This window comes from Ranitomeya imitator, chromosome 3 (assembly GCF_032444005.1).
Source record: "Ranitomeya imitator isolate aRanImi1 chromosome 3, aRanImi1.pri, whole genome shotgun sequence".
Classification (NCBI taxonomy): domain Eukaryota; kingdom Metazoa; phylum Chordata; class Amphibia; order Anura; family Dendrobatidae; genus Ranitomeya; species Ranitomeya imitator.
In genome coordinates this window covers 823,191,710-823,206,526 of record NC_091284.1, presented here as the reverse complement: position 1 = coordinate 823,206,526, position 14,817 = coordinate 823,191,710, and the positions used below count along the sequence as shown (strand labels likewise).

Genomic DNA, 14,817 nt, shown 5'->3' with positions numbered 1-14,817 from the left:
AGCGCCCTGCAAGTCTCGGGCGCCATCTTGGGACTCCACTTCTGTTGGGAAATCGACCGAAAACACTAGCCTAACTCGGAAAGGCGCAATCTTCTCTCTTCCTCCCTGGGGACACAAGCACTGGACTGTGGTTAAGCTGCTTCACACTATAGGAAAAAGCTTATCCCCTTCTCTGCACCCATAGCCCTGCTATCGCAGTTTATTGGATAGAATAGATATACACTATGTCTCAATCTAAGGAGGCAAAAAGGAGCAATAAAAAGCACGCTGTTTTTTACTTCATGTGCCACTTGCAATTCTGCTTTGCCACGTGCCCACAATACTCCTTTGTGCCCAAACTGTGACCCGGCCTGTGCGCAGCCGCCTTCTCCCTCCACCTCCAATGTCTCTGCCGAGCCTAACCCTCCTGAGTGGGCCGCTCCTTGTCGTGATCTATGGATCTATGGATTCTTTGGCCAAGGCATTGGACTCTTTCCAGGATCCTCCCTAAGCCAGAAACCACCCCCCCCCCCCCCCCGACTCGCATCCAGAACAATCCTATCTCTATCCGACGGTTCATCAGTCAAAAACCCTACTGACCGTCAAATTGACTACCTGGCTCGCTCAGTCTTTGAGGCCTCAGGAGCAGCTCTCCTTCCATCTTTCGCTGCTACCTGGGTGGCTAAGGCAATGGTGGCCTGGGCAGAGGTGTTAACCTCTACCGTCCATGACAGTAATCTTCCCCCAGAAGCGTCCAGACTCACTAACCAGATAGATCAGGCCGGAGACTTCGTAGTTAACGTTTCCATAGATGCGGCTAATTGAGCAGCGCAAGCGGCTGCAAACGCAGGAGAGCCTTATGGCTCGGCGATTGGCGAGCAGATTCTGCTTCTAAAAAGTTGCTGACTTCTTTACGTTACCAAGCTGGTCGTTTATTTGGAGAGAAACTAGATCAAATAATTTCTGACGCTACCGGAGGGAAGAGTAAATTTCTTCCTCAGCAAAAACCTACCCGGCCCTTTCAGAATCAACAACAGTTTCGGTCCCGGTTCTTTTGTAACAATTCCAGTTGGTCATCCACTTCCTTTGCTCCCAGTTTGGGATGGCGGGGAGACAGAAATTCCCAGGTCTCATACAGACCTAACTTCCTTGAAACCCAGACCGAGACCTTCTGGCCCTAAGGCATCCGCATCCCTTACACCTTCTACACAATGACTCGTCGACATGTCCGGCGGACACCAACAAAGTAGGCGGACGTCTTTTTTTTTCGTTCCGTCAAGCTTGGCTCTCGGTCGTTCACGACGAGTGAGTCAGAGAGCTCGTGTCCTCCGATACAAGATCGAGTTTTCATCCATTCCCCCTCACGCGTCTTCCAGTCCTCTCCCCCCAAATCAAGGGCATCAGATCTTCAGGCCAGACAGGCGCTTCGAAGGATCGGTGTCGTCATTCTGGTTCAGGGGGTTTTACTCAAACCTATTCGTGGTCCCAAAGAAGGTCGGGACTCTACGGCCCATACTGGACCTCAAGCTGTTAAACAAGTTCGTACTGTTCGACACTTCAGGATGGACTCGCTCCGTTCTGTTGTCGCGTCCCTGGAAAAAGGAGAGTTCCTAGCATCCATAGACATCAAGAATGCTTATATCCACATCCCGATCTTTCCCTCTCATCAGCAGTTCCTGCGCTTTGCAGTCCAGGACGAACACTTCCAGTTTGTGGCCTTGCCCTTTGGCCTCGCCACTGCCCCCAGAGTTTTCACGAAGGTCATGGCAGCTGTTATGGCCATTCTTCACGCTCGAGGAGTAGTAGTTCTTCCATATCTGGATGACCTGTTAATCAAGGGTCCGTCCCATTCTGCCTGCGAGGAGTCTGTAAGTATCACCATGGATTCTTTCTCGCCTGGGCTGGAAAATCAACTTCGAGAAATCATCTCCAGTGCCGACTCAGCAAATCTTCTTCCTGGGCATGATCCTGGACTCTTCCCACGGGTTAGTCATTCTCCCTCCAGAGAAGGTCTTGTCCTTACAACAGGGAGCGCGCAAGCTCTCACACCGAGTCCCTCACTCCATTCGCTTCACTATGCGCATCCTCGGGGAAAATGGCTGCGGCGATGGAAGCCGTTCCGTTTGCGCAGTTCCATCTCCGTCCCCTGCAACAGGCGCTGCTGTTAGCCTAAGACAGGAGTCCGTTCTCCCTCGACCGTCGTTTTCGCCTGTCCCCACAGGTCAGGCAGACCCTCAGGTGGTGGATGATGAAAGCTTCTCTGAACTATGGGAAATCCTTCCTCCTGGTGCGCTGGTTAGTGGTGACCACCGATGCCATCCTTTTGGGCTGGGGCGCAGTTTTCAATCACGACACAGCACAGGGTCGTTGGTCCTCGCGAGTCGCATCTCCCAATCAATGTTTTGGAAATTCGAGCGATCACACTTGCCTTACGCAATTTTCACCACCTTCTCGCAGGCCATCCCATCAGAATCCAATCCGACAATGCCACATCGGTGGCGTATATCAACCGGCAAGAGGGAACCCACAGCAGGACGGCCATCCGCGAAGTCACTCACATTCTACGCTGGGCCGAAACCAATCATTCGCTCATCTCGGCGATCCACATACTGGGTGTGGAGAATTGGGCGACGGACTTCCTTCAGTCCCAAAGGTCTTGCCTCGGGCGAGTGGTCCCTCCATCCGGAAGTCTTCCAGCAGATTTGTCTTCGCTGGGGGACACCGGATGTGGATCTCATGGCCTCAAGGCTAAACAACCAGGTTCCCCAGTTCATTGCTTGATCCCGTGATCCTTGCGCCTTCGGAGCAGATGCTCTGGTTCTGTCGTGGCATTGGTTCCAGCTGCCGTACATCTTTCCTCCTCTTCCCCTGCTCCCGAGGGTCATCAAGTAGATCACGGTTGAGGGGAGACCGGTGATCCTTGTCGCGCAGGGCCGGATTTGCCACCAGATCTTCTCTCACAGGGCCCGATTTGCCACCAGAACTTCGGGGCCCTGTCTGACGGCATGGCCGTTGAATCCTGGATTTTAGCCCAAGCCGGATTCTCTCCAGGGGTGTCTTCTACCATGATTAGTGTTAGGAAACCCGCATCCATGTGCATTTATCATCGTACCTGGCGCACTTACTTCTCCTGGTGCAATGCGCATGGACGTTACCCTCTGGTGGTTTCCATTCCGTCCATTCTGGAGTTCCTCCAATCAGGTCTAGAGTCAGGCCTTGCCCTAGGCTCGCTCAAGGGACAAGTGTCCGCATTGTCAGTTCTATTTCAACGAAAGATCTCTTCCAGACTGCAGGTTAAGACGTTCATCCAAGGAGTCTCCCGGGTGGCCCCTCCCTATAGAATGCCATTGGCTTCATGGGATCTGAACTTGGTTCTCGGAGTTCTTCAGGAGGCCCCTTTCGAACCATTGCAGGACATCTCTCTGACCTTCCTTTCATGGAAGGTGGTCTTTCTAGTGGCGATTACGTCAATCAGACGAGTCTCTGAGTTGGCGGCTCTCTCCTGCCGACCCCCTTTTCTGATTTTTCACCCAGACAAGGCAGTTTTGAGGACGTCTCCCTCTTTCCTGCCTAAAGTCGTCTCCTCTTTTCACCTAAATGAAGACATTGTCTTGCCGTCATTCTCTCCGGCACCAACCAATCGTATCGAGAAAGCTCTCCATACTCTTGATGTAGTTAGGGCTCTTCGGCTGTACACATCTCGGACGGCTCCCTTCCGTAAGTCAGACGTCCTCGTCGTGCTTCCGGAGGGACATACAGTAGGAAAGGTCGAGTCGCCTCAAAGGCCACTCTAGCCAAGTGGATTCGCTCATCTATCCAGGAATCCTACCACATCAGGAACACTCCTGTCCCAGCAGGGATTAAGGCGCATTCGACTCGGTCGGTGCCTCTTGAGCCATTCGGCACCAGGCATCAGCACAACAGCTTTGCAAAGGTGCGGCTTGGTCTAGTCTGCATACCTTCACAAAGCACTATCACATCCATACTCAGGATTCGGCAGACGCTGCTCTTGGCAGGCGCATTCTGCAGACAGCAGTACCTCAGTAAGCCAGTGGTACATTGGGTTTTAGCAGTGCAATTGCTCCCCACCCAGGGACTGCTTTAGGACATCCCATGGTCTTGTGCCCCCCAATGAGGCGTAGGAGAAAAGGAGATTTTTGTGTACTCACCGTAAAATCTTTTTCTCCGAGCCAATCATTGGGGGACACAGCACCCACCCTGTTAGCCTATTGGCTTGTTGTTGTTTTTTCCTCGGTTTTGACAGTTTACTTGTCTTGTTTTTTTTTTTTTTTTTTCATACTCCTACTGCTTTACTACTGAACTGAGTCATTACTGGCCAGACAGGGGGTGTATACTGCAGAGGAGGAGTTAATTCTTTGTGTTTACTTAGTGTCCTCCTAGTGGCAAGCAACATAACACCCCTGGTCCTGTGTCCCCCAATGATTGGCTCGGAGAAAGATTTTATGGTGAGTACACAAAAATCTTCTTTTTGGAAGAGTTGGCTACTTCCTCCATGCAATGAATAGAGAAGAGCAGAAACTCTTCCTCAAAATAAGAGCAAGCGAAAAACTTAAGAAGTTAGCTACCTTAATCATAGAAGGAATACATAGAGGAGCAAAGTAATGTGAAACTGTGCTATAAGTCAAGTACTTCCTCAATATAAGGAATACAGGGATGATTAAAACTCGAGTATGCAGAGAAGTTAGCTACTTCTTTCCTATAGGGAATAAATGGGGGGAAAAATGCAAACCTAGGGAGTAAGAACTGAAGGAGAACTTGCCTAGTTCCTATGTATAAAGAATGGATGGAGGCGTAAACACTGATGACCTTAAATTAAGTTGGCTACTTCCTCCTATATTTGATATCAACTCTGAAACTTTCTAGTTTATAAATGCTTGTAAAGACACCGGTTGGTCTACAAAAGCGTAAAAAAGCAAGGAACAAGATAGTTTGGGATGGGCGGGTATGATTGGCTGCCAGGGAGAACAGAATCAAAAAGGGGAGGAAATCTTAGTGGCCAGGTGACCGAGAAACTAGTAGTGTAAGAATTAACATGGCCGACAGCGATGGTTTGCTCAGGAAAGTTTGTTTTTGGCTGGGGGTTCACATTAAATTAACTCCTTCATAGCCATAGATTGTAAGAGATCTGTGCTCTATAGGTGCACCTTATACTATGAGGTTACAGTTGTCTGCAGTTGTCCCTGTATCCCCCGGTCTGTGCTCCACTTTATAAAGCTCGTTGGGCGGATCGTTTTCAGGAACACAAATTCCAGTTTTGGGCGTCTGGATTTTATGGGCCGGGGCTGATGTAGTAAAGATCAGGATATCTTGGCCGGAGCCGACGAACATTTTTACTTTTTTCTATCTTTCCCCAAAGAAAAATGAAGCATAGAATATAGACTACAGCCGAGCCATCCTTGGGAGAGTCAGTGAGCTGTAAAGTCCATCGTCTGCTTCTCACAGATGAAAATAATAAAGTCTGGTGCGCAAAGTATTACAGCAAAATAAAATGAAAAAAAAAAAATCATAACTCAAGTTTGGCTAAGGCCGGAATATATTTCACATGTACAAAAATGGCCGTACACATTTGTGTCCACCATGGGCCAGATACTTCTGCTCACCGGACTCCTGTTCCGATAGATGGTAGTCCTGGAGGCGGAGCAGCCGCTTCTAAGAGCCCTATTAATATGCATATTCATCTCTTTAAGTGCTTAAAGGGGTATTCCTATTTTGGTAAGTGATTGCATATTGCTGTAGTCACTTGGGGGTCCCACCGATTCTGAGTATAAAGTGGTCTCCATTTCAAAGTCCTGTTTAGTTTTTCCCTGCACTGGGGCACTTCAGTCACTGGTGTGTTCAGAATCCCTGTAATGAGTGGAGGGGGTTGGCTGCTCGGACGAGCGGGGGGGGTTGGTTTTGGGGGTTGGCTGCTCGGACGGGGGGGTTGGCTGCTCTGACGGGGGGGGGGGGGTGTTGGCTGCTCGGACGGGGGGTGGAGTTGGCTGCTCGGACGGGGGGGGGGGTTGGCTGCTCGGACGGGGGGGGGGGATTGGCTGCTCGGACGGGGGGGGGGGGGGTTGGCTGCTCGGCCGGGGGGGGGGGGGGGGGGTTGGCTGCTCGGAAGAGGGGGGGGGGGGTTGGCTGCTCGGAAGAGGGGGGGGGGTTGGGGGTTGGCTGCTCGGACGGGGGGGTTGGCTGCTCGGACGGGGGGGATTGGCTGCTCGGACGGGGGGTTAGCTGCTCGGACGGGGGGTTGGCTGCTCGGACGGGGGGTTGGCTGCTCGGACGTTGGGTTGGCTGCTCGGACGGGGGGTTGGCAGCTCGAATGGTCACATATATCATCTGAACGCCCACTTTGTATTACAACGTTTCTCCTGTGGTGGCAAACGTTCGAGTGGCTCGGCAATGTCGGATCGGTCTCCTTTGGTTGGATCTCCACAGATCTTCCTAATGTGCTCTAAGTGATGCTTTCCCCTTTAAGTAGTCACCCATCTTCTTCGTCTGTGTAGTGCATGAGCGGAGCTGAAGTTGCATGTCTGTTACAGTGGGTCACCCCGGTGCAACGCGCTCGTCTGGCTGTGGACAGGAGATGTCTCGTTCTGGTGGTTTTGATCAAACATGGCCTTGATGGTATCTGACAGCGCCATATTACCAGCGACAGCTTAACGCTCATTTTGATATTTTATTAGCACTAAGAAGAGACGATTTGTAGACGACGGTAATAAAGAGAGAGCTTTCCGCATAAGCCCTGGCAGAACTTTACTTGTCGGCCTCAATATGTCTAATAAACAAGGAACCTTGGGCCGAAACCCCCCCGCCCTAATGCACCATATAAAATCCACTGAGGATTGTGTTACATCTACTCTCGGTAACCTTATTGTGCGGATGCGGCCTATAATTGGGGTGATTTATGCAGTTTACATTATCACCTGGAAATATTTATCTTGCGCCGAAATTTTTACGTTATTTTACAATTTGCAATATCTTCTATTTATATACAAATGGAGGGCGAGAATGCGATAAAGGAAAAACGCTTTTCAGGCCAGTGAGAGAACCTGCTTTGCAGCACTTTGCAGTAATTCTGCTTTCTGGCCTCCTGCTGAGAGGAGGATGCGCGGCAAAGGCTGCGACGGGTGCTGACAACGTATTGCTCACTGTTTGTAACATCTCACCATGGGGGGGGAGAGATGTGATAAAATTAAGATAATGGCAAAGTGGGGAGTATGGCATAACCAGGTACAGGTGAAGGAGGGACTTGCCGAAAACAGGCCCTGTGAGGAGGTAGTCAGGGGGGCAGTAGAGAGCGAACGAATATCCTGCAAAAATCTGCCCAACATCTGCGAACACTGCCAATGACGATTCCTAAAAACGCGTTCCCTATCCCCCTGATCAGGTGGAGACAAGTTATGCTGAAAAGTTCTAGATCGCTGTCATATAGAAAATCCATACAGACCTCTCCAGAGAGAGGACAAGTCCCCTTCACATTGAACATATGGAAAGAGAAGGAATGAACACTTCAACCTCCATTAAAGTATGATATATGGGATGAGTTATAGCTGGGAAGAAAAAACTAATTATAAATGGGGAAGAGTAAGAGGGCGAACTCTTCCATCTCCAAAGATCCTAGAACCTTTTTTGACCTTTTGGAGCCATTGGACAGTGATGAATATTGGGGTTTTGCATCGATCTGATATTTATGGGAGATATATTTTTGGCGTCGTAGTGAAGGGATAAACCTGACTCATTGATTCGCGTCACGGCCAGCTGAGCCCCTCCAACTTAATAATGTTACAATGGATGGTCTTATCCATGCCATGTTTCATCCCTATAGACAGATAAAATCGCGATAAGAATCATGACTATTGCGTGGGACCTCCATGGGCGGAGATATCCTGTAAGTTGGGGATCAAATGGAATTCTGAACAACCTAGCACATCCCACACTTCCATGTGAGCTCATCATGGTGGGGTATGTTGGCGTACCATTGAGCTAATAAAAATGAAAGTTTGAGTCTCTGTTCATTCTGGAAGACATAAGTTCTCTGTGAGTGTGTTCCATTTTCCCAATCTGAGTAGCTTCGGAGCTATTTCCGTGACATCAGGTTTAGTCATTTTCTTTTGTTATCCCTTTTATTTTGTATAGACTGTATTGTTTTGTTCCCATTTTGTATCATCTTTGTATATTTATCATAAACACTGCCTACCTTTCTGGATTAAATATATAAAATGTAATCGCTCCGATCCTCTTGTTCTGTAAACCGCAACCGGGTGTCCAATCGAATTAGAGCAGCACAAAGAAAAAGTCCGGGTGCAGAGCCCCCCAGGCAAATACCAAACCTCAATTATAAAAAAGAAAAGATGGAGGCAGCACACCGTTTGTAGTGGAAAAGAGCTTATTTAAGAAAGGTTCCTGTTGGGACCGAAACGTCACTTTCTGGGCTGATAAAATAAGCTCTTTTTAATATAATTATATGCGTTGGAATCGGAGGTCCATATACCATATTCTCACTGAGTTCCCCAATAACTCGTCCATCACTCGTCAGTCAATTGCCTAATTATCCTGACGATTGGAGGCACAGGAGTCGCGTCTCCTGACAAACTGGTGGCAACAGTGGGATGTGCGTGACCCCCTACCCCCACCCCACCCGGCTGTTATCCTTGACGATTGTAACCTGTCAAACATTTCACATCTACATGGCGGCTTTTACATTGATCGGAACTCAAGTAGCATTCCAACAGTGTGTCCTGCCCCTGCAGTGTCATTGTGGACGTACATGACCAGTTTTAATTGAAACTGGGAAACTACTGGCTCTTTTTGGATACAGGTCACACAAGGAGGACCCCTGTCCATGTGAGTAATAGGGCATCTTTTATATTACATGCCATGTAATACCACATATCTCCTGCAGAGGCCGCCTGTAAGAGAAGTGGTTGCTCATTGGTTGCCTTGCAGCACCAGGTCCTGGGTTCTACTCCCACCAGAGTCACTATCTGCATAGTTTGGTCCTGATACTGAGATTAGATTGTGAGCTCCTGGGGGGAAAGATCAGATTACGGGTCTGCAGAATATTATATGTATCTTTTATCGTCCTCATTCACACCATTCGGCTCACTAGCATTCGTGGCAGTAGCGATGGTCGGACCATGTGATGATTTATGGTCAGAGACGTTCCACCCTTACACGCTGTACATTATAAATATCCCGCATATAATTTCTTAATCTGCCTTTTAGCGCCGGCTATAAATGTTTCATCGCTCGGAACATTTTATCAGTTCCATATGAATGCCATCAACCGTTGCCAGCACCTTGGGAAACGTATAACGATGGTATGAGATGACTGCCCCCAACAGCAACAAAAGACGTTATTAAACTATTTAAAGGGACAGTAACCCAAAATGGACAATTTATGATGGTACAGCGAGTGTAATGGGAGGCAACTAGGTAGCAGGGATCTCTAAGGTCGGAAATATCGCTTGGATCAGTTTGATTGCCGGAGTTCTGACGTCTTGGACCTTGACGATTCTAAAATTGGTGCTAACCACCCGCTATTCAGAGACCGGCAGCTCCGATTGTATGGGGTCGGTCGCAGTGAAGGGGACAGTTGATGCTAAATCAGCACTGAGCCCCTCTTCAATCTCAAGGGCTGATCCTAAGGTGATAGGATATCCCACCCATGCTCCATCACTAGTTGCCAACATTGGTTGGTCCTCCCGGGACACTAGAGCAGGGGCCGTCCCTATGGTATGTACGTCTGTAATCTCGGGTAGAATATAATTGTATCTTTTCTTATAATTTAGCTGTGACATAACGTGGTCTCCATCTTTTCCAGTTACGATATCAACATTCCCTGGGGACCCCCGATTTACGGCAGACTCTCCCAAACCTGAAGACTTTTCTGGAGCATGGCCTCATGGTCAGATGGTAAGTTGTATGGTCAGGGGGCAATAACCAGAGGGACTATAGGTCAGTACAGTGTTCGGGTGGACAGGTCTGCTGCATGTACCCCCTTAACCCCTTGGTGATGGTGCGTCAATTAAAATCTAGTGACGATCACCCAGCGACTTTCATTTCCAGTATTGTAGCCCTTTCAATGATCCCGCCCCGCGCTCTCTCCAGCCGTCCGCCCCGCGCTCTCTCCAGCCGTCCGCCCCGCGCTCTCTCCAGCCGTCCGCCCCGCGCTCTCTCCAGCCGTCCGCCCCGCGCTCTCTCCAGCCGTCCGCCCCGCGCTCTCTCCAGCCGTCCGCCCCGCGCTCTCTCCAGCCGTCCGCCCCGCGCTCTCTCCAGCCGTCCGCCCCGCGCTCTCTCCAGCCGTCCGCCCCGCGCTCTCTCCAGCCGTCCGCCCCGCGCTCTCTCCAGCCGTCCGCCCCGCGCTCTCTCCAGCCGTCCGCCCCGCGCTCTCTCCAGCCGTCCGCCCCGCGCTCTCTCCAGCCGTCCGCCCCGCGCTCTCTCCAGCCGTCCGCCCCGCGCTCTCTCCAGCCACACTGTTTCTATGGCCAGACTCTCACATTCGTGTTTTTTGGTCCGCGCATGCACCAGCCGTGACACATGAATTTGAGTCTGACCTCAAAGCAATGTTCCCACGGTCATTTTTTTATTCTTTTTTAAATTGATTTTAAAGTGGATCCAATATCCTCAAAAAAAATAAAAAAACAACAACCCACTTTGAATAATTTTCCTTTTCAGTTTAATGGAAAATCCACTTTGTTGATTATGGGATGAGTTTGGAAAACCTTGAAGAAAAATAAAATCACTTCTTTGAGGCAGATTCCTTGTGCAAACACTGGTGGGGAGAAATGCTTCCAAAACACAAAACACTTCAGGAGAAAAACTATTAAATAATAAAAAAAAATAATTTCCTGAGGTCAATGCTAATTTAAAAACTCCTCCGTTTTCTGCCTCTAAACAAAACCTTGCATTGACCTTTGTGCAAGCGGTCCATGACGAGCGCCGACCAACTTGTACTCTTGCCAATCGGCGCTCAATGAAGGCTCTTACAGCGGGCGATGATATGATGGTTTGATGATTTAAAAGGGCTTTAGTATTTATGATAACGGGAGTAATTGTGAAATTTTGATGATGAGCGCGACAACCAAGAGTGGAGATAACTCTGATCTCGGCTGCATAAACCCTGTAGATGCCACGGTCGACATTCTTCTCGGCATCAAAGTGGTCAAACAGCTGGAAAGCCTTGATAACGGTGACTCCGGGATACCACGAGTTTACTAGCCGCCTGCTCAGGATTTCGTTTTCCGCCGTCGCCACGAAGGCATGGACGGATTGCAGTCTTATCCTATTAACTCGTTAGACTGTAGACATTTCATGTGGCCGAAGCCCAAGTTCAACATGGGCCGTTTCTAGCTCTCACCTCTGATGTCAGGGGCCGACTGAAACAATAAAGGATGAAAGCTGCTCCTGGCAGAGAAGATTTCTCATGGCGTGCCCCGACACTGCCGTGTTTGGACCATGTCCAGACCATGGAGATTTACTGCTCCCGGGCAGATGTAGAGTAATCCGCTGCAAGGAGCATTTGTCCAAAGCCTGATAGGGCGATGAGGCAGCTCCTCTGTATCTGGAGGCCGGCGACACCAAGAAAGTCGTATTGACACTGTGAGAAGATATTAATGCGATTAACACAGAGGATAATGGTGGGAATATTCTGTATTATTACAGATGTGGGGCTTCATCACAGAGAGCAGGGGCTTATAAACCTATGCTTAGACACGGGTGCGCTATAACGTGTTCCCAATTCTCTGGGTTTTTGTTTTTCAACAGCTGCTGGAGGGCCACAGGTTGGGATCTTAGTTTTTTTCCTTTATACTGAGGAATATTCTGTATTATACTCCAGAGCTGCACTCACTATTCTGCTGGTGCAGTCACTGTGTACATACATTACATTACTGATCCTGAGTTACTTCCTGTATTATACTCCAGAGCTGCGCTCACTATTCAGCTGGTGCAGTTACTGTGTACATACATTACATTACTGATCTTGAGTTACATCCTGTATTATACTCCAGAGCTGCACTCACTATTTTGCTGGTGCAGTCACTGTGTACATACATTACTGATCCTGAGTTACATCCTGTATTATACTCCAGAGCTGCACTCACTATTCTGCTGGTGCAGTTACTGTGTACATACATTACATTACTGATCCTGAGTTACCTCCTGTATTATACTCCAGAGCTGCACTCACTATTCTGCTGGTGCAGTTACTGTGTACATACATTACATTACTGCTCCTGAGTTACATCCTGTATTATACCCCAGAGCTGCACTCACTATTCTGCTGGTGCAGTTACTGTGTACATACATTACAGTACTGATCCTGAGTTACATCCTGTATTATACTCCAGAGCTGCACTCACTATTCTGCTGGTGCAGTTACTGTGTACATACATTACATTACTGCTCCTGAGTTACATCCTGTATTATACCCCAGAGCTGCACTCACTATTCTGCTGGTGCAGTTACTGTGTACATACATTACTGATCCTGAGTTACATCCTGTATTATACTCCAGAGCTGCACTCACTATTCTGCTGGTGCAGTTACTGTGTACATACATTACATTACTGATCCTGAGTTACATCCTGTATTATACCCCAGAGCTGCACTCACTATTCTGCTGGTGCAGTCACTGTGTACATACATTACATTACTGATCCTGAGTTACATCCTGTATTATACCCCAGAGCTGCACTCACTATTCTGCTTGTGCAGTCACTGTGTACATACATTACATTACTGATCCTGAGTTACATCCTGTATTATACCCCAGAGCTGCACTCACTATTCTGCTGGTGCAGTCACTGTGTACATACATTACATTACTGATCCTGAGTTACATCCTGTATTATACCCCAGAGCTGCACTCACTATTCTGCTGGTGCCGTCACTGTGTACATACATTACATTACTGCTCCTGAGTTACATCCTGTATTATACCCCAGAGCTGCACTCACTATTCTGCTGGTGCAGTCACTGTGTACATACATTACATTACTGATCCTGAGTTACATCCTGTATTATACCCAGAGCTGCACTCACTATTCTGCTGGTGCAGTCACTGTGTACATACATTACATTACTGATCCTGAGTTACATCCTGTATTATACCCCAGAGCTGCACTCACTATTCTGCTGGTGCAGTCACTGTGTACATACATTACATTACTGATCCTGAGTTACATTCTGTATTATACCCCAGAGCTGCACTCACTATTCTGCTGGTGCAGTCACTGTGTACATACATTACATTACTGATCCTGAGTTACATCCTGTATTATACCCCAGAGCTGCACTCACTATTCTACTGGTGCAGTCACTGTGTACATACATTACATTACTGATCCTGAGTTACATCCTGTATTATACTCTAGAGCTGCACTCACTATTCTGCTGGTGCAGTCACTGTGTACATACATTACATTACTGATCCTGAGTTACATCCTGTATTATACTCCAGAGCTGCACTCACTATTTTGCTGGTGCAGTCACTGTGTACATACATTACTGATCCTGAGTTACATCCTGTATTATACTCCAGAGCTGCACTCACTATTCTGCTGGTGCAGTTACTGTGTACATACATTACATTACTGATCCTGAGTTACATCCTGTATTATACCCCAGAGCTGCACTCACTATTCTGCTGGTGCAATCACTGTGTACATACATTACATTACTGATCCTGAGTTACATCCTGTATTATACTCCAGAGCTGCACTCACTATTCTGCTGGTGCAGTCACTGTGTACATACATTACATTACTGATCCTGAGTTACATCCTGTATTATACTCCAGAGCTGCACTCACTATTCTGCTGGTGCAGTCACTGTGTACATACATTACATTACTGATCCTGAGTTACATCCTGTATTATACTCCAGAGCTGCACTCACTATTCTGCTGGTGCAGTCACTGTGTACATACATTACATTACTGATCCTGAGTTACTTCCTGTATTATACTCCAGAGCTGCGCTCACTATTCAGCTGGTGCAGTCACTGTGTACATACATTACATTACTGATCCTGAGTTACATCCTGTATTATACTCCAGAGCTGCACTCACTATTTTGCTGGTGCAGTCACTGTGTACATACATTACTGATCCTGAGTTACATCCTGTATTATACTCCAGAGCTGCACTCACTATTCTGCTGGTGCAGTTACTGTGTACATACATTACATTACTGATCCTGAGTTACCTCCTGTATTATACTCCAGAGCTGCACTCACTATTCTGCTGGTGCAGTTACTGTGTACATACATTACATTACTGCTCCTGAGTTACATCCTGTATTATACCCCAGAGCTGCACTCACTATTCTGCTGGTGCAGTTACTGTGTACATACATTACAGTACTGATCCTGAGTTACATCCTGTATTATACTCCAGAGCTGCACTCACTATTCTGCTGGTGCAGTTACTGTGTACATACATTACATTACTGCTCCTGAGTTACATCCTGTATTATACCCCAGAGCTGCACTCACTATTCTGCTGGTGCAGTTACTGTGTACATACATTACTGATCCTGAGTTACATCCTGTATTATACTCCAGAGCTGCACTCACTATTCTGCTGGTGCAGTTACTGTGTACATACATTACATTACTGATCCTGAGTTACATCCTGTATTATACCCCAGAGCTGCACTCACTATTCTGCTGGTGCAGTTACTGTGTACATACATTACAGTACTGATCCTGAGTTACATCCTGTATTATACTCCAGAGCTGCACTCACTATTCTGCTGGTGCAGTTACTGTGTACATACATTACATTACTGCTCCTGAGTTACATCCTGTATTATACCCCAGAGCTGCACT

At 47.9% G+C, this 14,817-nt stretch overlaps 1 protein-coding gene across 2 annotated transcripts in view; it reads left to right on the top strand.

Annotated features, from left to right (window-relative positions):
* UVRAG (UV radiation resistance associated) overlaps positions 1–14,817 on the top strand; it is a 98,067-nt gene that overhangs the window by 80,041 nt on the left and 3,209 nt on the right. For both annotated transcript variants that reach the window (XM_069759391.1, XM_069759389.1), the window contains exon 14: positions 9,809–9,900. In XM_069759391.1, coding sequence (XP_069615492.1) covers positions 9,809–9,900 — 92 coding nt within the window. The remainder of the gene's footprint in view (positions 1–9,808; positions 9,901–14,817) is intronic.